We start from the raw sequence: 23,915 nt of genomic DNA on the forward strand, positions 1-23,915 counted from the left end.
CCTCCCCAGCTAATGAATGTCCGCAGGGCTACAGAGCCCGGACCCCCCCCCCCCCCCCTCCCCAGCTGCTGAAACCAGGTATGGAAACTCAGGAGTGAGGTGACAAAGTTGACATTAAATCTCTCTCTCTATATATATATATATATATATATATATATATATATATATATATATATATATATATATATACCCCACTTATGCCCATATTCCTGCCCATATACCATGTAGTATTGTATCAGCTATACCTCCACTTATATCCATACACCTGCACCTATACCCCTTATCACGCAGCACCCCCACAACCACCTGTTCAAACATCACACCCACCACTCCAGCACCCGCACCATTTCCCCACCCGGCCAAACCATATTTCAAGCAATAAAGGCTGTATCAGGTTAAGGGGGCGAAGCCCCTTACGACAGTGTGAAGAGCTCCCCACTAGCGCTCCGGTCCTCCACCGCCAGCTCCGGTCCCCACCAGCGCTCCTGTCCGCCGCCACCACCAGCTCCGGTCCCCGCTCCAGTCCCCACGCTGATTGCATTTGAGCAATCGCATGTGGTTAAAAACCACATGCGATTGCTTATGCAATTCGATAGATATATAGAATAGAATAGAATCCCTTTATTCGTCTCACAATGGAGAAATTTCAGTGTTACAGCAAGGTTCAAGTACAGATAAGAGTAGTAGCATAATAATAAGAACACACATAATAAGATAAGATCCAAACAATATAACTCAAGAATCTAGGAACATGCAGGTCTTCTTCAGACCATGACAGTTGTACATTCTAATTGCAGCCGGAAGGAACGATCTGCGATATCTCTCCGTTGAGCATCGAGGGTGAAGCAACCTATCACTGAAAGTGCTACACAGATCTGTCAAAACGTTTTTGAGCGGGTGTGAAGCATTATCCAATAATGATGTCATCTTGTTGATCATTCTCCTCTCACCCACAACCTCTACAGAATCCAAAGGCATTCCTAGGACAGAACTGGCCTTCCTTACCAGTCTGTTTAGTCTCTTACTGTCGGCTGTTGAAACACTGCTACCCCAGCAGACCACTCCATAGAATATGGCCGATGCCACTACACAGTTGAAGAAGGTCTTCAGGAGCGCTCCCTGCACTCCAAAGGATCTCAGTCTCCTCAGCAGATAAAGTCTACTCTGCCCCTTCCTATACAGAGCAGCAGAATTATCAGACCAGTCCAGTTTATTGTTAAGGTGAAAACCCAGATACTTGTAAGTTCTTACGATCTCAATATCCATTCCCTGAATGCTCACAGGAGTTGGGGGGGTATGCTGACGTTTCCTGAAATCAACTACCAGCTCCCTAGTTTTCCTCGTATTAAGTTGAAGATGGTTCCCCACACACCAGGTAGCAAAGTTCTGCGCATAATATTTATCGATGCGACATTCAACGGCGTGCCTGCGCATCGAGTCGAATGTCCCCTTCAAAATGCATGCAATCATTCGATTTATCGGCCAGATGTGGCCGAAATCGAATAATTGCATGCAATATCTCACATATGTATGGGCAGCATAATACCTGCAAGGTATAGCACTGCTCAGGCCACTCCCTAGGGCCATCCCATCAGATAAATCTCATGGCACATCCAATTTGCGTCAGATAAATCACGTGATTAATCACATGTGATAAATCACATGTGATTTATCTGACACAAATTGGATGTAAAAAATGGCACATCAAGTGTCAAATTGTATGTAGGCATCCTGGGAAGCTGCCAGGGTAGTTCAAGGGAAATCAGATGCAATTTTACAGGTCAGATAAATCTCATAGTGTATGGGGGCCTTAATACAGAATGCTGTCTTGGAATGCTGTTAGGCTTAGATAGCACTGATTAATTAATGGCACAGCTGTGTTTTATAATTTAATCACAGGGCATGTGAATGCTTCTATCTTCTATCCATATCACAGCACCAGGGGCCCAATGCAAATATCACAAATTGCCTCTGGTGCGGCTCACATCCACAAGCATACACACTTAAGGCCCCCATACACTAGGGCGACTTGTCCTTAGGACAAGTCGCCCCCGACTTCCCCCTGAGCTTCCCCGGCTGCTCCCTGGGGGAGCTTGATTAGATTGGTACTTGATGTGCCATTTTTTACATGTGATAAATCGTCTCGATTTATCACATGTAAAAAACCCGGGGAGCAGGGGGGGGGGGGGGGGCTACAGAGGTGGGAGCAGGGGGGCTGGGGACGCTGCAGGGGACAGCGTCTGTGTCCCCCGCTGCTGGGGACAGCGTTTGTCTGCCCCACTGCTGAGGACGCTGCGGGGGACAGCGTCTGTGTCCCCCGCTGCTGGGGACAGCGTTTGTGTGCCCCGCTGCTGAGGATGCTGCGGGGGACAGCGTCTGTGTCCCCCGCTGCTGGGGACAGCGTTTGTGTGCCCCGCTGCTGAGGATGCTGCGGGGGACAGCGTCTGTGTCCCCCGCTGCTGGGGACAGCGTTTGTGTGCCCCGCTGCTGGGGACGCTGTGGGGGACAGCGTCTGTGTCCCCCGCTGCTGGGGACGCTGTGGGGGACAGCGTCTGTGTCCCCCGCTGCTGGGGACACAGGCGGCATAGAGCCGGGCAGGGGGAGCCGGCGGGAGCTGTCAGTGTTGAATAAAAAAAAAAAGCCCATACAATGCATGGGCAGCCTGTGATTGGCTGAGCGCTCTCTCAGCCAATTGCTGACTGGCTGAGAGAGCGCTCAGCCAATCACAGGCCGCCCATGCATTGTATGGGCTTTTTTTTTTTATTCAACACTGACAGCTCCCGCCGGCTCCCCCTGCCCGGCTCTATGCCGCTTGTGTCCCCCGCAGCGTCCCCAGCCCCCCCTGCTCCCTCTACCGCCTCGCCGCCCCACTAGGTCCCAAGTCGGGTGGTCGGACGTGCAGCAGGTCCGACCACCCGACGCAGATCCGATTCGCACGGGACCGCGCATCGGATCTGAGGGGACATCAAAACTAGCCGATTTTGGTCCGATTTCGGCCAGATCCGACTGATCTGGCTGAAATCTGACCAAAATCGGCTAGTGTATGGGGGCCTTTAGATGCAATAAAGAACAAAACTGCTCAGTGCCCGTCAAATCGATGTGAACAATCACCCCTAGGTATAATCAAATGCAATTCGCACAGTGCTTGTCAAACCATTCAGACAGCCAACCTAGGCAATTGTTAAACATTCAAGCTCCCCTTTATGCTGAATGGAGACAGATATAACACCCGATTGGGTAGCCCCAATCACTCAGGCACACTGCGTATCAGTATGCGGCAGCAATGTGAATTTAAATACACTAACCAACGTCAATGTCTGCAATCCTCTATGTCTCTAATGCTGGCCACACATCAGACCAACTTTCCTCCAACCAACCAACTAGTTGGTTGGATGGATGGAATAAAAACCGGGAACTGGGTAGGAGCAAATGTAATTTGTAATTAAGTCATTTGTTTCTCAAATCTGAGAATAGACAACAATTGTCACTCAATGTACTATAGTTAGGCCTATTTTATTTAAACTATTTCACTGAATGTTTTTGTCCATTCCTAATGAGTTTGTGAGCAAATTGCTTATTGGCATTTGCCCTAATACAGTACCAGATTTTCGGTCCAACCAACCAACTAGTTGGATGGTTGGAGGAAAGTTGGTCTGATGTGTGGCCAGCATTAGCAAGGGGGAAAGAGGAAGAGCAAAGTCTAAGATAAGGTAACAGATTGCTGGATAAATTGCCACATGTGTTGCCGTTTCACCGCTATAGCAGTGGGGAAGCAAATGTATTAAGTCAGCGCACAGGTACCGATAAAGATTTTCTACTGGAATAGAGGACTGATTCTTTGGGTCACGATAGGTAAGTATGTATGGGCGTGGGATGTGAGAATGTTGTACTTTTCAGGTGTGTGTCTCTTTATTGGGCTATTAGTTCTGCTGTGGAACTAAGAGATGCAGCGTGCCCATTAATGCCCCACATGCTGGGACTTGTTGTTCTCCAAGTCCCCATATTTGGGGGAGCCTTGCTGGGACTCATAGTTCCACAGCAAAACCAAATTATTTGTCTATGAGCCTGGTGCTGGTTTTAGAAATTCCGTCGATCCCCTACATTTATTTAACACGTGAATTTCTATAACTAGGATCAGTTTTGTTTATGCTGAAGCCAGCACGCATCTTACTGAGGCTGCTGATTTGTATTTGTATACGGCCACCAAATACTGTACGAATAGGCGCAAATACGGCCGCCTACTACATCAGAAAATATGAATTCAGTAAATACGGCAGATTAGTAAATCTGCCCTATTTACGGATTGCCTTTTACCTAAAATACGACCAATGCCTGTTGTATTAATTAGAGTTTAGTAAATGCCCCCCTATGTATTCTATACAATGGTCAACTATTTCTAGATGAGTGTGTTCTCCACTTTTTCAGATAATTTCCATAAAGAAACTCCTCCTCCATATTTTATGTATTTTCTGTCATTTTAAAGTTCTATTCCTGATTCATATGAGTTGCATTCTCCACATAACAGATTTCTGCTGATTTAATGTAGTCTGTTGCATTTGTTTCAGGTGTCATTAATAAAGGGCTAGATCAATGTGCAGCGTTGCTTCATGATATCTTGCAGACTGATGTGACAGGTAAAGAAGATTTCTGGTTTATGTTTGTGTTCTGCAAACACTTGAGCATGCTAACTTTTCCTAGCTTTGTTTTATTAATATAGAGAAAATGCTGAAATCCCACAGAATGCCTCTTTCCAAAGGGAGCATGAAGTCAACCAATGTGAAAGGCAAGAAGAGTACTCTGAAGAAGCCAACCACCATTCCATATGTATATAAGGAGAGAGGTGAGTCTTGTATATTGGTATATTCTACATTAAAAGGGGATGCCCACCCTAGTCACATATTCAGCTGACCCTATAAAAACTGCTTACCCTAAGTGAGTAAGCATTCCATCTAGAGAACATAGCTTAATGAATATGTAATCTACCAGATTTGTAGAAATTTTGATACTTATTTCCTAAAACGGTGCCCACGATCTAGATTGTATGTGTCGGGCTGATATCTCAAGCATTGCATGCATCTTATGTGTTTGTGCGGCATAAGATGCATGCGATGATACAATCGACGAGATTTTTACATTGGTACGTTGGTCCCTGAGACCCAATTTAACATTTATTCCAATGTAAAAAGCCCCCAAACCCCAATTTTAATTGCTAACCCCCCCCCCCCCATGGGTGAAATGGCCCCCCCATTAACGCCACCCCACTATTGACGCCAACCCGAAGCGTGGCCACACTATATAAAATCAACTCAACGCCGACGTGGATAGTGGGGGTATCAAAAGGTCGGAGGACGCGTACCGCCGCCCCTCGCGGGCTCGCCACGCTTCGGGTTGGCATTGATAGTGTTGGTGGCGTTAACAATGGTTATTGGGGGCTCACGATTTTTATCTTATATCATCTTATGGATCTTATGCAGCATCTTATGGATGCATAAGATCCATGAGATGCATAAGATGAGATCCATACAATTAAAACATCGTTTCAATTGTATTGATTGTATGCCTTAAGTAAGGCATACATTCTATGCGATGGGTGCCGTGCTAGGAAATAAGTACCGAAATTTTAATTAGTCATGAAATACAACCATTATGTAACTAGGCTAGTCCCCAATCATTTGGGCCTTATTATATTTTGCATCTCCAGTTAATTTTAAAGACATGCAACTTTGTAGGATTTCTCAAAAAGTCTGCACCTGCGAGGAGCTGTAACATGGATGTAAAGAAACCCCATGTTAGTGTACAGTCTCCAAGGCTGCTCGCGACCAACTGCGACCATGTACACACTCAGATGCAACATCTTCACAGAACATCCTCACAGGTGCCATTACAGTCTGAGCAGGGTATGTATGACACCATGTGGCACAGGACTGCCCAAGTAGTATTCTTGAGGTTTGATGCAGGCACTCACTCTTATTCCTTTAATTTATAGTTTCTGAAGTTGATACATTGTTTAACTGCCGATTGCCCACATCCACTCCGGCCCAGTCACCTCAACAGTCTGGAAACCCCCAGGTATGCAACATGTTCTTTGTATAACCACAGTCTAAAGCTGGTCATACATCTACGGATTGATTGTCAGATTGGGCTGGTTGGAACAAAATCCTGGTAATGGATGAGAGCAAATAACAGTTGACCATTTGCTTTGAAATGCTGGAAAACTGCCAAAAACTGTCAATCAGGTATTATCAGGTTTTTGTTCCAACCAACCCAATCTGACATTCGATCTGTAGATGTATGGCCACCTTAAGTCTGCAGACTCTACCATGCAGCATTGTATTGTACTCCACGTATACTGCACTTTTTGTTTTACTTGTCTCTATTAAAAGCTGTGTAGTGTTCAGTAATAGAAGCATTGCATTTACAGCAGCTTGAGTGCCCAAGAATCATGTTTAATTTTTTTATTTAACTTTTATATGTATAGATAGATCGATATAGACTGTGTAATGGTTAGCATGTAATGGTTAGCATTACTGCCTCACAGCACTGAGGTCATGGGTTCGATTCCCATCATGGCCCTAACTTTGCGGAGTTTGTATATTCTTCCCGTACTTTTGTGGGTTTCCTCCCACAATTCAAAGATATACTGGTACCTTATATACTTGAGTATAAGCCGACTTTTTCAGGACAATTTTTATGCTGAAAAAGTCACCCTCGCCTTATTCTCGAGTGACCAGCTATGCGGGAGTAGGGGATCCAGCGTGGCTGCAGGTGATGGCATGGCGATGTGGAAGGAGGGGACCCAGCATCAGAAACACAGAGGCAATCACAAGGTAGTAGACTAACTTTCAAAGCTTTTGCATCGAGCGGGCTTAGCTAGTACTGTTTATGTCTTTCCTCCATTTGGTACGCTGGGAGTCATTACAATGGAGTATAGATGGGCGATTAGAATAGCCAGGCCCATCAACATTTTTAGTGTGGCTCCTCCCCCTCTATGCCCGTCCCCCAGACCATACTCTGGAGTGTGTTTTTAAATTTGATTTAATTCGCTTTTAACTAGCTTCAGCAGGTTGACACTGCAGCCTGCAATGTGGGAAGCTGCTGGACGGATCCGGTCCCACCCTGCGGGGTTGGAGCCCGGGGGGTCACCAGCTGCAGGGACATTAGTACCTGGGGTCCTCACATCCATAGTTCCTTAGCAGGGCTCCAGGGTACATGGTGTTTGCAGCATAGGCATGGGGAGGAGGCATTGTTGGTGCACTCTCCTCTTGGCTCCCTCAAATCCCTCCTCTACGTGACCGCCGATGGCAAGTAAAACATGCAAGACTAAAATCTTGCAGACCATAGAGGGAATATTATAGTATAGGAGTCCCTCTGCTCCCTCTAGTCCAGTCTCTAAAAATAAATGTCAGCTTACTCATATATTGCAGTCTGAGGAGCTGGAAAATAGATTTCTTTGCTTGAAGAGGGGGTGTTTGAGCAGATTTCTGAAGAAGATTACCAGCAGATGAGCGGCTTTGAGGACGGCTTTGCATAGCTCTGCGCTATGCAAAGCCGTCCTCCCCCCACTGATGGCGCCTGGCAGGGGGAAAGCTGCTCAGTGTGTATGCACTGAGCGGGTTTACCCCCATCCATAAACTCTGGGCATAATCACCCAGTGTGTATGGACCTTACATTTGCTGTCATGTTTCCAGCTTCTCTGGGGCTGATTGCTCAGCCAGACACACTCCAATTAATTTATTCCAGAGAATAGAGTTAAGTGGGAGACTCTGCCTACAGTGCATTCTTCAGTCTCAAGGGCAGTGATTTTCAACCTTTTCACCTTGCGGCACACTAAATACGATTTTCAAATTGCCAAGGCACACCATGAGATCCCCACAGGGCAAAAAGCATTGGCCCCCACAGGAATAAAACAAACCAATTGGCCCCCATATAAAATAAATCACACTGGTCCCCACAGGTAACAAAATAAAATAAATTGGCTCTTTAAATGAAAAGAAAAGACCAGTAAATAACAGTTGAACTGGTGGTGGCTGTAAACTGGTTTGGGCATCTCTAGATCTGGGGGCACACTTGGGAACAGCTCAAGGCACACTAGTGTGCCACGGCACAGTGGTTGAAAAACACTGCTCAAGGGGGATAAAAAAAGATGGTACGCCCAGTACCTGGGTGTCTACAACCTTTAAAGATCTGGCGTATAGGAAGTTGGAATAAACATTCTTAAGAATGTTTGTTTATTCTACAGCAGGGGTAGCCTTAAGACCTACTCTAGTTGGATTCTGGGAGAACAGGGAAGTGGAATCTTGGGCAGATCAGTTATCTGCAGGTTTACACCAGGTCTTAGACCAGGGGTAGCCAACTCCAGTACTCGAGAGCTACCAACAATTAACTTTTTCTAGGTCTCCTCACAGAATCACAAGTTAATTATCTCTACCTGTGGATCTTTTGTAATTTGCACCTGCTAGGTGGTCTGGAAAACATGAACTGTTGGTAGCTCTCGAGGACTGGAGTTGGCTACCCCTGTCTTAGTCTGTATGGAGTTAATAACTGTAGCAGAAAACATATGTTAATCTGCATATCTCGGCAGGCCAATGTCAAGTCCCAAAAGGATGTAGACTTATTTCCGTTTATGGGAGATGATTTATTTGTCACATAATTGGACAAAATAATTTCCCAGGCTACAGGAGGAAAATCCACTTTCCTCTACCTCCCCATGGCAGCATACTTCTGGGTTACGCCCTCTAGGGTAGATATCTGGAAAGGAACAAAAAAGACACTGCCCCTATAAAAGGACCTCCTCCCCTGGGCTCTGTGTCTTTTTTTCCTTTCCGGGTAGATGTATGGCTTACCCTGTGAAGATGCTGCAAGCTGGCTCCACTGCCGAGTGCAGTAAGGGGTGATGGCATGGTGGACCCCCGCTGTCGAGGGCAGTTGGGGCGTCCGTCTGCTGGAGTACCCCGCTGCCTAGTGCGGTTGTGGGTAGCGGCTCCGGTATCCGGGCGACAGTGCCCCAAGCAGGCGCCATGTGAAGCGGCGTCTGACGTGTGGACGACGCAGTGCGTGGTGACGTGGTGCGTCGCACGCAGTAACCGTAACAGGGCGCCGGGATCCGGCGTCTGAGGTCATCATCGGGCGCCTCAGCGTCCGGCGTGGGACTGGATACCGGAGGCTGTGTGTGTATAAAACACCCGTCTACAGGGCGGCGAACAATGACGCCAGGGAGAAAGTGGGCGGCAGGCTGCTGCAGTATCAAGAGGCCTGGCGTCAGTCAATAAAAGACAAATGGGTGTTGGAAGTTATAACCTCAGGATACAAAATAGAGTTTGTCACTGAACCAGGAAATTGGATGGAGGAGTCACCTATTCCCAGCAATCTGGAAGAAAGGTCGGCCCTATTCAGCAGTCTACAAACTATGATAGAGCAAGGAGTAGTCAAGAGAGTCCCCAAACAGTGCGAGGATCTGGGGTGGTTCTTAAGATTCTTCGTAGTAAAGAAACCTTCAGGGGGGTTCAGGACTATTCTAGATTTAAGGAGACTAAATACCTACGTCCACGTAAAACGATTCAGAATGGAGTCGATATGGTCCATATTGCCGGACATAGAAAGAGGGATGTTTTTGACCACCATCGATTTAAAAGATGCATATTTACATGTCCCAATATTCATAGGACATCAAAGATTCCTCAGGTTTCGTCTAAGACAGATCACTTACCAGTTCACATCGCTGCCGTTCAGCCTGTCAACGTCTCCAAGAACTTTCACAAAAATATTGATTGTACTGGTAGCCAATCTAAGGATACTAGGTATATCAATCTGGCCGTATCTGGACGACCTTCTAATCGTGGCACAGACCAAAGAGATGGTGGTGGTACATACACGAATAGTGTTGGATTACCAAAGACAACATGGGTGGTTGATCAACTTCCAGAAAAGTCAGCTAGAGCCGACACAAGAGGTAAAATACCTCGGGGTCATTTTATATACAAGAAGAATGATAATAAAATTAACAAAGGACAGACGTCTAAAGCTGTTGCAGGAAGTAAAAGATATGCTGAGAAAAAGGGCAGTGTACTCAGAAGAGTGCATGCGAGTGCTTGGTCTAATGTCAGCCGCTTTAGACACCGTACAATGGTCCAGATTCCACATGAGAACACTGCAAAATTGCTTTTTAAGTCAGTGGAGGGGAGATGCAAAAGACCGAAAGCAGAGAATATATCTTTCAAAAGGAGCAGTCTCGGACCTGCTTTGGTGGTCAAAGGTGCAGAGGTTGACCAAAGGAAGGTCATTCGCAGCCGGACCTCAAGTGATGGTGACTACAGACGCCAGCGAAACAGGATGGGGCACTGTGTGCGAGGAGAAGTCGGCACAAGGGGAATGGGACCAGGCAATGAGCCGGGAACATTCAAATGTAAGAGAGATGCGGACAGTGTTTATGGCATGTCAAGCGTTTCAAGAATTAATACGGGACAAGGACTTGATAATAAGATCAGACAACCAGTCGGTGGTCATGTACCTGAACAAACAAGGGGGTACAAGGAGCCAGAAGCTGATGTCAGAAGTGGCATTGGTCGTAAAACGTCATGTCAGGAACCTGTCCGCGGTGTTTGTTGCAGGAAAAGAAAACTTCAGGGCAGATGCTCTGAGCAGGTACAGATTAGTCCCAGGAGAGTGGGAATTGTCAACAGAAGTGTTTGTACAGCTAACACAAAGATGGGGAGTACCCGAAGTAGACCTTATGGCGACAGCAAGCAATATGAAGGTGCCGAGGTTTATCTCCAGACATTGGGAACCGACAGCATGGCAGACGGATGCACTTACAGCGAGATGGGAGGTGGAACTAGCATACGCGTTCCCCCCGTTTCCAATTATTCACAGATTTCTGAACAAGTTGCAGAGGGAAACTGCCACGGTGATAGCGGTCTTGTCATACTGACCAAGGAGGCCATGGTTCGCCAAACTTGTAAAGATGACGATAGACGGGCCACGGGGATCTAATCCGACAAGGTCGGTATTATCAGCGTCAACCAGCAAGTTGGAGCCTGGCGGCTTGGTTACTGAAACCAGGACGCTGAAAGGAAAAGGGTTTTCTCAGAAGGTAGTGGACACACTACTAAGAGCAAGAAAGATGTTGACATCGGCGACTTATTATAGAATATGGAGCAAATATGTCTTCTTTTGTAAAGAGAATAACAGAAATCCTAGATTAATTCCTACCATTCTGGACTTCTTGCAAATGGGCTTGGAAAAAAGATTGGCGGCAAATTCTTTGAAGGTGCAGATTTCGGCCATTGGGGCAATGCTGGACCTCAAGATTGCAGATAACAAGTACATACAAAGATTCGTGCAAGCGATCAAAAAGATCAGGCCAACTTTTCACAACCCATTGGCCCTGTGGGACCTCAATTTAGTTCTAAATGTATTGACAGAGGCACCGTTCGAACCAATAGAATAAATATCGATCAGCTATCTCACTATTAAAGTGGTCTTCCTCGTAGCCATCACATCGGCAAGGAGAGTGTCCGAGCTACAGGCCCTGTGGGTACAGGAACCTTTCTTAAACTTCTTCGAAGACAAAGCGGTGCTGAGAACAAACCCTACCTTTTTGCCTAAAGTAGTTTCCAGTTTTCATCTTAACCAGGAGATAATACTGCCCTCGTTTTGTGCGGATCCCAAGAACGCTAAGGAAGAAAGGTTACACAACCTAGATGTGATTAGGGCTCTAAAAGCTTATATCAGGAGAGTGCAGTCCTTTAGGAAGTCAAAAAGGTTATTTGTACTTATGGAAGGTAGGAATAAGGGCCTGGGAGCTACAAAAACCACCATATCCAGGTGGATCAAGATGTGTATAAGAGAGGCGTACAAAATTAGGAAATTGGAAGTTCCTGTAGGGCTGAAAGCCCACTCGACCAGGGCCTTGGCAGCGTCCTGGGCTGAAAAAGAATCTACGTCAATAGAAGAAGTATGCAGGGCAGCGTGTTGGTCGTCTGCACATACGTTTACCAAGCATTACAGAGTAGATGTTACGGCATCTCAGGATGCTAGTATGGGACGGAAAATATTAAGCGCAGTAGTGTAACAGCAGAAATTTAGGCTGGCGAAGTTATACATACTACGGACGGAGATGGTGAAGTAACCGTATCCTTTTTCTTTTTCCTTTTCTCTGTTGTTGTAAAATATGGATTGTGTCCCACCCAGTGAAGTTGAACTGCTTGGGTATACCCAGAAGTATGCTGCCATGGGGAGGTAGAGGAAAGTACAGATTATTACCTGTTAATAGGCTTTCCTCTACCTAGGGACCTTATTAACTCGAGATAATGCGGACCTTTTTAAACTTAACTTCGTGCCGTTGCTTGCTAGCTTTAAAGCTTCTTTCTCGAAATGGTCTACACTCAAATTGTCTTGGCTGGGAAAGATCAACACGATAAAAATGAATATTCTCCCTAAGGTATTGTATTTACTTCAAGCTCTTCCAATCGCGATACCCTCCTCCTTTTTCAGAGAGTTGCAAGGCCTGGTGGGTAAATTTGTGTGGGCCAACCGTAGGCCTAGGCTCTCTCAAAAGATTTTAGTTCAGAGCAAGGTAAGGGGAGGTCTTCAGCTCCCTCATTTTATTAGCTACTATCACTCGGTCCATATTTCTAGGGTGGTGGAGATGTCTCGGCCCGTCCAATTTAAACAATGGCCAGCTATTGAAGGCCACTCGTCTGGTATATCTCCCCGGGTTATTCCCTGGCTTCGGAAGACCCCGACAGTGCAACATCCGACCTTGACTCCAACGCTCCTGTGTTTGGAGTAAATACAAGCACCTCCAGTACTTTAACCCTGGTACATCACATCTCACACCATTAGTTAATAACCCTGAATTTCCTCCAGGATTTGACCTGCGTAATCTCTCTAGCCGATCCTCTGTTGACATGTCTTGTCTTATCTGGGTCAGTTAGTGGACAGGACCGGGTTGCGTTCCTTTGAGGATTTGCACAAGGAGACTGGTCTCCCGACGAGTCTATTTTGGTTCTACCTCCAAATCAGACACTACGTCGCCTCGCTGCCCAAGCGCACTCAATCCTGGGAACCGACTCCTTTCGAGTCTCTTTTACTCTCCCAGGAACCCCCAAAGCATTTAATCTCTAAACTTTATCAAACATGTCTAAATTGCCCACCCGGCTGGATGCCCGGTTACACTATGGCTTGGCACAGGGAGTTGGGGCGGGACCTGTCGGAAGAACAGTGGTTGCAAATATTCAATTTTATTTCTATCTCCTCCTCCTCGGTTCAGACACTGGAGACTCAGTATAAGATATTGTCACGTTGGTATAGATGTCCATCCATACTACATAAATTAAACAATAATATACCGGACCTCTGTTGGAGATGTAGTCAATCATCGGGTACTCCATTACATATATGGTGGGGGTGTCCTGGCATCCAAGAATACTGGCGCCAGGTACATAGAATTGCGGAAAAGATCACTAATTCCTCATTGCCTTTTACCCCAGAGTTTTGGCTGCTCAACCTTACAGAAATACAGATTTCTCGATTTAAGAAATCTTTACTTAAGCATTTATTGAATGCGGCTAGAGCAGTTATCCCATGCCATTGGAGGTCTACGACACCACCCCCTATATCACACTGGATTCGTAGAGTAGACCTATACATGTCTATGGAGGACCTGTCTTCTTTCCTGAAAGATCCCTCCCAGTCTTTTGCGGCGACATGGCTGAACTGGATCACTTTTAAGGAGTCAACAGACTACTCTCAGTTAGCTACACCCACGCAAAACCCAGAGACATAATTATCCATGGGCATAACCCTTCCCCTCCCTTCCCCGCCTTACTGTCCCTCTTTCTCTCTTTTCCTTTCTCTCTATTTCTCTTTGTTGTTACTTAAATATAAGATATCTTTCGCATAATTACACAGAATGTCTCTATTTTGGCTAAATGTGAGGGATAATCCTAGTATTTTTATATTCGATATGATATTTCTAACATTGCAATGTCCTCACTCTGGAAATAATGCACATGTCTGTAATTGTTTTCTTCTGTTTATTATTGTTTTACCTTGTTCTGACAGTACATTACAATGTAACATTTTGAAGATGTTTGAACTCTTTATCTTAATAAAAATTGTTTGCATAATAGGCTTTCCTCTACTCCACCATGGCAGCCGTTTCCCTTACCCTTTGATGTATTAATGTGTGTATGGAGCTTTATAATTTAAGACACAGAGCCCAGGGGAGGAGGTCCTTAAATAGGGGCAGTGTCTTTTTTGTTCCTTTCCAGATATCTACCCTAGAGGGCATAACCCAGAAGTATGCTGCCATGGTGGAGTAGAGGAAAGCCTATTAACAGGTAATAATCTGTACTTTCACTATCATTCATATGGGGTACTGAGGTCTTATAACCTTGGGGAATAGAGGGTATCCGACAGGAGACAGGCACATAACTTATTCTTCAACCAGGGTGTGCTGGCTCCTCCCCTTTACTTCCCCTTACTAGCCAGTTTTAGAAAATGTGCCCTCAGGAGAGGATGCACGCTCCTGGAGCTCCAGAGAGTTTTTCTTCAATTTATTTTAGTTTGTTATTTTCGGGTTGCTGTTTGGGCTTAACAGCTTCTCTGCGAAGAGGGCTGCTGCAGGTCCACCGACCTGAGAGGGTGCTGTTACCGCGGGCATTGCACTGCAGCAAGCACACCCCCAGTTGCCGCACACCCCTGGCTCAGCCTGAAAACGTCGGTGGTGAGTAATAACCGGGTCCCCTCAGTGGGGTATGCCGGTTTTATGTGCGGCATAATGGCGATGGCGGCACTGTGGCCCTGTACAGGGATCGCGTGCAGCTGTTTTTACACTGCAGCCACGCCGACAGACTGGATGCCAGGCATTGCCACTGGACCACCAGGGCATATACCACTATGTGGGTATTCCTTATTGCAAGGTTTACCAGGCGCCAGTATAAAGATTAGTATAGGACGAAAAAGAAGATATTGCAGCGCTCATGAATTTTAATGAGTCAACCAATAAATATAAGGAAATTTAATAAACAAATATTACATATAATGTATACAATAAAATTAAAAAATAAAGGGATAAAAGCAAATCAGATCACTTGATAACAGGCGGACCAATATATAACCTGCTCCTATGTATCTCAACCTGGGTGGAACAGGGGGACGTGGGTGGCTGGAGTCCAATATGGGTTCCCAATGGATCACTGGAGGTGTCCCAGTCTCAAAGAGACTTAGCTGTTGTTAGGATCCTCTCTAAAGATTGCGTTTTCCTTTAACGTGGGGTGGGTACTCCAATCGATAGCGCCAGTTGTTAAGTCCCAGTCCAAGAGCTTGTGCAAGGCTCTTATTAAAGTGCCAGGTGTTCAAGTATTCCAGGAGATTTGAGAGTCCAGATGATTGGGCAGGTGGTGGATGTCCAATACAGGTCCTATTAAATCTCCAACGCGTTTCGCTGTCACTAAGAGCAGCTTTTTCAAGGTGGCTTGCATTGGATTGGGGGCTGGTATAAGTACCCATGTCAATTAAATCTGGTTGACCTCATGTTACAATCACAATGTGTATAATACATCAAATCTAGAATAAAAATACTCGGAGACAGACTTGGGACTACACTATTCATAACTAATGTACATTTGTAAATAGTAAAACCCATAATTATAGGTAAAACATCCAAAAGACCTTTGTGCCCGGAAATGTATTGAATCACTTCCGGGGCGGATAATATACAGATATATGTTTATATGAATCACACTTATGTTTCCAATAAACTTTTGTAAACACCTAGGCTCGGTCTCAAAAATATAGAGCCAGTACTATCTTATTTAGATCACAATTTTATTGTGATCTATTCCGGCATATTAGTAGTTCTATTTTTGCCGATACGTCATTTCCGCCCTCTTGACAAGCAAAGGGCGGAAGTGTCATGACGGGCAGAGATATGGCATAATCCCCGTAAAACTATAATCAGGGGAAATTGGTGCCGCGAGTGCACGCTTAAGGGGCCTCCTAAATGGCCGCTGGTAGCCGCAATTGTCTAAGATGATATTATATGCGGTGTCTCACACTGAGGGCCTTATTCTAATCCACTCTTTCTGACAAAATCCTTCTTAGATGGGCAAAACCATGTGCACTGCAGGTGGGGCAGATGTTACTTGTGCAGAGAGAATTAGATTTGGGTGGGTTTTACTTCAAAGTGAGATCTATATTGCAGTGTAAAAATAAAGCAGCCAGTATTTACCCTGCACAGAAACAAAATGACTCACCCAAATCTAATTCTCTCTGCACATGTTACATCTGGCCCCCCTGCAGTGCACATGGTTTTGTCCATCTAAGAAGGATTTTGTCAGAAAGAGTGGATTAGAATAACCCCCTGAGTCACGTAACTTCCGCCCCCTGGTACGCAAGCGGGCGGAAATGTCGGGACGGACCCAGCCTCGGTAGATGATAGTATTAACCTGCACACTGAGTGCATTACATAACTTCCGGTGTTCCTATATTTAGATCTCTGGCACTTATGTGTCTAAAACGGGATCTACTACTTGGTTCCCATTACATAGTTACATAGTTACATAGTAGGTAAGGCTGAAAAAAGACTTGCGTCCATCTAGTTCAACCTGGTATAGATATCCATTGCTGATTTGGTAGGTTCTGGTATTTTACAGACAAATTATATTTCTTATTTGTACCCATGGATGTTTTTCTCCAGTAAATGTTTGTCCAACTTTGCCTTGAACGCATTTAATGAGCCAGCCGTTACCACCTCTCTGGGAAGAGAGTTCCAGAGTTTGACTGTTCTGACCGTAAAGAAATTCTTTCTACTAGCTGAATGAAATCTTTTTTCTTCTAATCTATACTCATGCCCTCGCGTCCTAGATTCCTTTCTAGTAGAAAATAGGGTGTGTGACAGTTCCTTATATTGGCCCTTGATATACTTGTACATGTTGAGCATGTCCCCCCTTAAACGTCTCTTTTCTAATGTAAATAGTCCCAAATTGCTTAATCTCTCCCCGTAGTTTAAATTCTCCATTCCCCTAATAAGCTTTGTTGCTCGCCTTTGGACTTTTTCTAATTCTATGATGTCCTTTTTATAGTGTGGGGCCCAGAACTGTACTCCGTACTCTAGGTGAGGTCTCACCAATGCTTTATACAGTGGCATAATTACCCTTGAGTCCCTAGTTTCCATTCCCCTCTTAATACATGCCAGAATTTTGTTGGCCTTTTTTGTAGCTACATTACAATGGGCACTACATCCTAGATTGCTGTCTATTTGGACTCCTAGATCCTTTTCAAGTATGGAATTACCCAGTTCCTCTCCGCTAAGGTTGTAACTTGCACACTGGTTGTGTCTCCCAAGGTGCATAACCTTACATTTATCTACATTGAACCTCATCTTCCATTTTTTTGCCCACTCATCTAGAATTGCAAGATCATTTTGAAGCATGGTGACATCTTCTGGTGATTTGATGACTTTGCTAAGTTTTGTATCGTCCGCAAAGATGGATACATTGCTGAGTAACCCTATCCCAATATCGTTAATAAAAATGTTAAACAAAATGGGCCCCAAAACCGAACCCTGGGGCACTCCACTTAGTACCGGTATCATATCTGATACGGCACCATTCACAACCACTCTTTGTTCTCTATTACATAGCCAATTCCCTACCCATCTGCAGATATTTTCACCCAATCCTAGGTTCTCCATTTTATTAATCAATCTCTTGTGTGGGACAGTATCAAATGCTTTAGCGAAATCTAGGAAAATCACATCTACAGCATTTCCATTATCGAGGTTTTTGCTAACCTCTTCATAGAACCCTAGTAGATTAGTTTGGCATGAACGATTTTTCACGAACCCATGTTGGTTAGTACTGAGTAGACGGTGATGATCTAAATATTCTGGATACCATCCCTTAAAAATCCTTCAAATAGTTTACCCACAATTGATGTTAAACTAACGGGTCTGTAATTAGCGGGATCTTCCTTTTTTCCTTTTTTGAATATTGGCACTACCTCTGCTATTCTCCAATCTTTTGGTACTATACCTGACGATAGTGACTTGCTAAAGATATAATGTAGGGGGGTAGCTAGTTCATCCCTTAATTCCATTAATACCCTCGGATGAATCCCATCTGGCCCTGGTGACTTATTTGTTTTGAGTTTGCTTAGCCTCAGTATTATTTCCTTCGGCGTGAAATCCACAATGAGATCTGGCTTATTTGTCCCGTTTGTGGTAAATGTTCGTTCCACAGTCTGCTCTCCCTTAGTAAATACTGATGAGAAGAACTCATTTAACAGTTTTGCTTTTCCCTTGTCCTCAGTAACACTTTTTCCACTAGTATCAGTTAGTGGGCCTATGTTTTCCTTAATTAAACGTTTACTATTTATGTATTTAAAAAACTTCTTTGGGTTGGTTTTGCTTTCAGTGGCTATGCACTCTTCATATAATATTTTAGCTGCTTTGATTACCCCTTTACAAGTTTTGTTTGATTCTTTGTATTTTGCGAATGCCTCCTCATTCAAGTTATTTTTATAGAATTTAAAGGCTCTGGTTTTATTGTTGATAGCTGACCTTACTTCTTTGTCCAACCATGGTGGCTTTTTTTTGTTGAATTTACCTTTAGTTACTTTAGGAATGTATTCAATAGTTAGTGAATCAAGCACCTTTTTTAGAGTATCCCACATTTCCTCTGCATTTTTTCCCTCCATAACCGTTTCCCACCCAATTCCTGTTAGGGCTTCCCTGAATAATTCAAAGTTCGCTTTTCTGAAGTTTAGTATTTTTGCAGATCCTTTTTGATGTAATTTACTGAAGTTGATTTCCAGTGAAACCATATTGTGATCACTATTCCCTAATTGTTCAATTACTTTTGTGTTTGAAACTAAGTCTGTGTTATTTGTTAATACTAAGTCCAAGAGCGCCTCATCCCGAGTTGGAGTTTCTACCGTTTGTGTAATAAACTGGTCTTTAAGTAAGCTTAAGAACCCATTGCTTCTTGCTGATTTACCTGTTTCGTTTTCCCAATCAATGTCGGATAAAAATTACGTCAGGGGCAAAAATCGATATTGGTGATAGAGGTTATATACACAATGGTAATCTATATATTCATATGTATGAAGGGATTCGTTGCTTGGGGAAAAAAATACACATACATAACTTTGATTAGAATGGAGAATATGATAAAGGTAAGAGACATATGTGAATTGAGGTCTTAAGCTCATTAGCATATATACATGAAATCAGAAAGATACAAAATATAGAAATATGAGAGAATAATATAAACTAATAATATAATAACACACAAACTGAAAATACGTATTATAAAAGGATATTTCGAGAATAGCAATAAAATAGAAAAACGTACAAATATATAATGATGAATTATTCGAAAAATTTGAAAATCCCTTAGTTCACATAGTGTGTATTACAATATTGCTAGAGAACTGTATTTAATTCCAGCGATTCATTCAGACCTCTGGGGAATAGACTGTCTAATTTGAAGATCCAATAGACCTACTGACGGCAGAGTATTTTGAACCTGTCTCCCCCACGTTTGGTAACGTCAATGTGTTTGAGGCCTACTACTGTGAGATTCTTGGGATTACCATCGTGATGTTCACTATGGTGTCGTGAGACGCTATGTAACAAATTCTTTTTTATTATATTTCTCCTATGCTCCAAGAAATGGACACGAAGAGGTCTCATGGTCCTCCCCACGTATTTAAGGCCACAGCCGCAAGTGAGGAGATAGATGACATAATTTGTGTCACAATTAATAAACCCTTTTATGGGTTTAGACAGACCTTCACAAGAAATTTCTAATGTTCTATTTTGAATATATCTGCAAGTTATACATGATCCCCTACCACATTGAAAGCAACCTTGGGTTTTGGGGGGAAGCCACATGGCCTGGGGCCCCTGGTTTCTACTACTAGTTTCTTCTCTCAAAGCACTTGGAGCTAGAAGTGATTTCAGGGATTTGTTTTTTCTAAAGATAAATGATGGTCGGGGGGGCAAGAGGTCACATAAGATAGGGTCCTGTTTGAGAATACTAAAGTTTTTTTGAACAATTTTTCTAATCTCATTTGATTGTTTATTATATACTGAAATAAAAGATAAGTTATTAGAAACCTGTCCATTATTTTTCTTCTTTTTGTAGTTAATACCGCCATTTTTTAGCAAGTTGTCCCTGTTGGTACGCCGAGCTTGTTGTATAGCTTCGTTTATAAATTTTGTTTGATAACCTCGTTCCTGAAAAGCTTGAGAAAGTTCTAAAGATTGTCTGTCTATCAAAAGAATCTAGGTCCGAACAGTTGCGCCTAATTCTCAACATTTGGCCCTTAGGGATATTTCTCACCCATGCTGGATGATGGGCACTGTCATATCTCAAATATGAATTGGTATTAACTTCTTTCTGGAAGGTGCTAGTAATAATACGATTATCATGAATGGACAGACTAATGTCAAGGAAGTCAATCTTGGTCGGATGGAAGTTATAAGTGAATTTCAAATTAAAGGTGTTGGTATTTAGGTGTGAAACAAAAGCTTTTGTTTGGTTTTCTTGATTGCGCCTGTGTACTTGCTTGCAGCTCTTTGCCTGTAGTTATGGCTTATACATGTGTGTTTTCTGTTGTCTATCCTGCCCTGTTTGTTTATATTGCCGTCTCTCCTCGGGCAGTTTATTTTTTTTTTTTAGCTGCCCGACTCCGATAATCGCCCTTCTATACCCTATCGTAATTACTGACAGAGTAACCAAAGATCTTGGAGAAAGGGATTTATCAGTAAGTACCAAAATCCTTTTTTTTTCTGCATGTACTCTATTTTAACTTTAATCATGCTTGTGTTATAGAACTGTACCAATGAAGGCTACCACCAGACTCTGCCGCCAGGGGGAGCATCTCACCATCTAGCTCCCAAGACTACAACATCCACAGCTCACACGGATCCTTCTGCAGTGCACAGTAGTAACACAGCTGTGCAGTATAACTACTGTGATATATTGTCAAATCTTAATAACAAGAATCAGATCTGGGACACTGATTTGCTGCAGTGTGTGTCTGCTCACTTGGCTCAGTTGCAATGCTCTGAGAACCCTGGTCTGGAGCATGTGGAACATGGATGTAAAAGAGTGCATAAGCCAAGAGAGGCTGGTAAGAAGTCCAGTGAGGAGGACAACCCAGCCGATCTAAACATGGCTCCTGTGAGAGATACCAGCTGTCAGACCAGCTTCATCAAGTGTGAAAAGAGCCCGGAGAGAACAGAAAATAAAATAAAAAACGTTCTTTATCTGCTGAGAGAGGCATTAGTAGCAGATCAAGGTACGTACTTTTTTATTTATTTTTTAATGAGGTTTTCAAAAATCGATGCCAGAAAATAATTTCACATTTGTTCACAAGCAAATTAAACGTTGGCAGCTGTCACAACATATTAATGATAAAGAATATAAAGTTGCATACACGTGGTGATATTTTGGCTATTGCAGATTTTGAGGTACTTGTTTCCTAGCACGGCCACACCGATTTACATCGGGGTGGTCGTGTCGGAAAAATCGGGTCGATCGCATCGCATGCGATTTGGTCGCATGCGATGCGATCGACGCGACCGACCGATTTTCGACCCGAAATGTAAATCGGGTCCCTGGGACCCGATTTTACATTGGATTCAATGTAAAATATTCCCAACCCCCCCAAATATAACGCTGTAAACCCCACCCCACGATAGACGGCAACCCGAAGCGTGGCGAGCGCAGCGAGCCCGCGAGGGGCGGCGGTGCGCGTCCTCCGACCTTTTCATTCCCCTACTATCCACGTCGGCGTGGAGTTGAGAATAGAATAGTGTGGCGAGCGCAGCGAGCCACCGAGCCCAAAGCGTGGCGAGCGCACGCGTATACCTGTGAAGTTATACGCGTCCCCTCGCGGGGCTCGCTGCGCTCGCCACGCTTCGGGCTCGGTGGCTCGCTGCGCTCGCCACACTATTCTATTCTCAACTCCACACCGACGTGGATAGTAGGGGAATGAAAAGGTCGGAGGACGCGCACCGCCGCCCCTCGCGGGCTCGCTGCGCTCGCCACGCTTCGGGTTGGCTTCTATCGTGGGGTGACGACGGGGACATCTATAATGTGAAATGGGTCATATTGGCCCATTTCACATTTTTCACATTTTCTCAAGATTTCAATGTTAAAAAATATTTTAACATTGAAGCCTATGGAAAAATCGGGGGCATCGCGTCGGGACCAATGTTAATGGTCCCGACCGACGCGATGCCCCCGATATTTTACCTTTCCCGACACGATTTCAATGTTAAAATCTTTTTTAACATTGAAGCCTATGCGATGCCCCCAATATTGTGTCCTAGCCGGCAAAATGGACCTGATTTCAAAGGAAATCGGGTCCATCGTATGGATCGTGTACCTTAACTTAAAGGTACACGATCCATAAGATTGTGGCCGTGCTAGGAAACAAGTACCGATTTTGACTATGCAATTTTCCTTGAACTCGTGTGAGCTCAGAGCCACCAATAATGACCATATAAAGCAAAAAAGAGAAGGTGTCCTAAAAGTCACTAAGTACAACTGGTGGCAACCTTCTTACTATTCTGGGTATAGTTGCAGCCCCTTATCAGAGGTTTTGTGACCCTTTGTGTACAAACAATGCTCAAGGGTGATAACAATATGAATTGTTACCTTTTAAGAGGCGCAGCTGTATTCAGTACTGTTAAAATTGATAATTTAATAAACCAGTAGACTGAAATATAATACTGTATGTGTTACCATTTAAACCATGCAATCCATTACCCCTAGCAACAGCTGGTTGCCACGGATTTCAGCAAGTTATTTCAGTGTGTATAAGCTCTTTCTCTCACAGACAATGGGAGCACCTCATTTGCATATGACTAGAAGCTCTCAAAGTTGCAGACTTTAGTGTACTGTGACCTTAGCAGATTTTAACCCTTATACTGCTGTATAAGTAATGACCAATGTGCTGTTACCCTTGGCAACCAGCACTTTATACAGTAGTATACAAAGTAGGCATACATGCCGATACATGTGCAACTCATATGCACATGCGATTGAGTCTCTCATGGAGCTCCCACAGTAATTATATGACAATATGAACAATAATACACCAGCGATACACTAAATATATTGGTCAGTAGCTTAATGGATAAAGATCTATGCTGACTCAGCGTCGGAAAAGCAAATTCCCTTGATAAAGAAATAATGCAATCAACCACAGGTTATAATAAGATCACGGCTCTGACCCCGTGTCTGCATGTGTATTCAAGTCCAAAGCAGACGCAGGTGATTGAAAGGGAAACATACAATTTCACTATAAAGGGGCACAATACAACTTATACATGAAAAAACAGTATTACAATAAGTATGCAAATGCAGGCACAGCTAACACAGGCAATTAGCACAAAATAAGGATTATCAATTACCGTCAAGGGAAGCAGACCCCACGGCCGGATACAAATCCCAGGTCCCTGGGTATGTGTTCTGGATAGATCAGATAATGCCCTTGGATCCCGCACTTGGTCCTTTTAAAGCAAAGGGGAGTGGGGTCAGGTTGAATGATCATTGGAAAGGGACCTGGGCAGCTCTTCATTGGCTCTCAGCTTCACGGGGACGTCTTCCTGTGAGATGGGAATCTCGTCAAACCATGCTGGATTCTTAGTCTTTGTTCTTGGAGTGAGGTGGAACAGGGAACTGGTATGAGCTTGAATTTATAGCCATTGTTTCTTAAGTACACGGATTCATCATACAACACAATCTAGGTATCAGTAAGGTCATATATAGTGATCGTTTCATTATATTGACTTTAGCGACTGTTGACGGTAACCGAAACAAGTTATATCAAAACAACATTTGGGGAGTATACAGGGAGTTTCACGCAAACAGAAAGAGACAAAAGAGAACATA

The 23,915-nt window shown here is 44.0% G+C and overlaps 1 protein-coding gene across 7 annotated transcripts in view; it reads left to right on the top strand.

Annotated features, from left to right (window-relative positions):
* LOC146020418 (coiled-coil domain-containing protein 14-like) overlaps positions 1-23,915 on the top strand; it is a 135,475-nt gene that overhangs the window by 21,292 nt on the left and 90,268 nt on the right. For 4 of the 7 annotated variants that reach the window (XM_083153533.1, XM_083153539.1, XM_083153538.1 and 1 more), the window contains exons 2-6: positions 4,566-4,634; positions 4,718-4,840; positions 5,730-5,897; positions 5,987-6,069; positions 20,844-21,312. In XM_083153533.1, coding sequence (XP_083009659.1) covers positions 4,723-4,840; positions 5,730-5,897; positions 5,987-6,069; positions 20,844-21,312 — 838 coding nt within the window. In that variant the 5' untranslated portion in view covers positions 4,566-4,634; positions 4,718-4,722. Of the gene's footprint in view, positions 1-190; positions 1,240-4,565; positions 4,635-4,717; positions 4,841-5,729; positions 5,898-5,986; positions 6,070-6,485; positions 6,828-20,843; positions 21,313-23,915 lie in introns of those variants that run through there. The other 3 variants (XM_083153534.1, XM_083153535.1, XM_083153536.1) reach the window with 3 other exon arrangements.

This window comes from Crinia signifera, chromosome 7, assembly GCF_055691185.1.
Source record: "Crinia signifera chromosome 7, ASM5569118v1, whole genome shotgun sequence".
Lineage (NCBI taxonomy): Eukaryota > Metazoa > Chordata > Amphibia > Anura > Myobatrachidae > Crinia > Crinia signifera.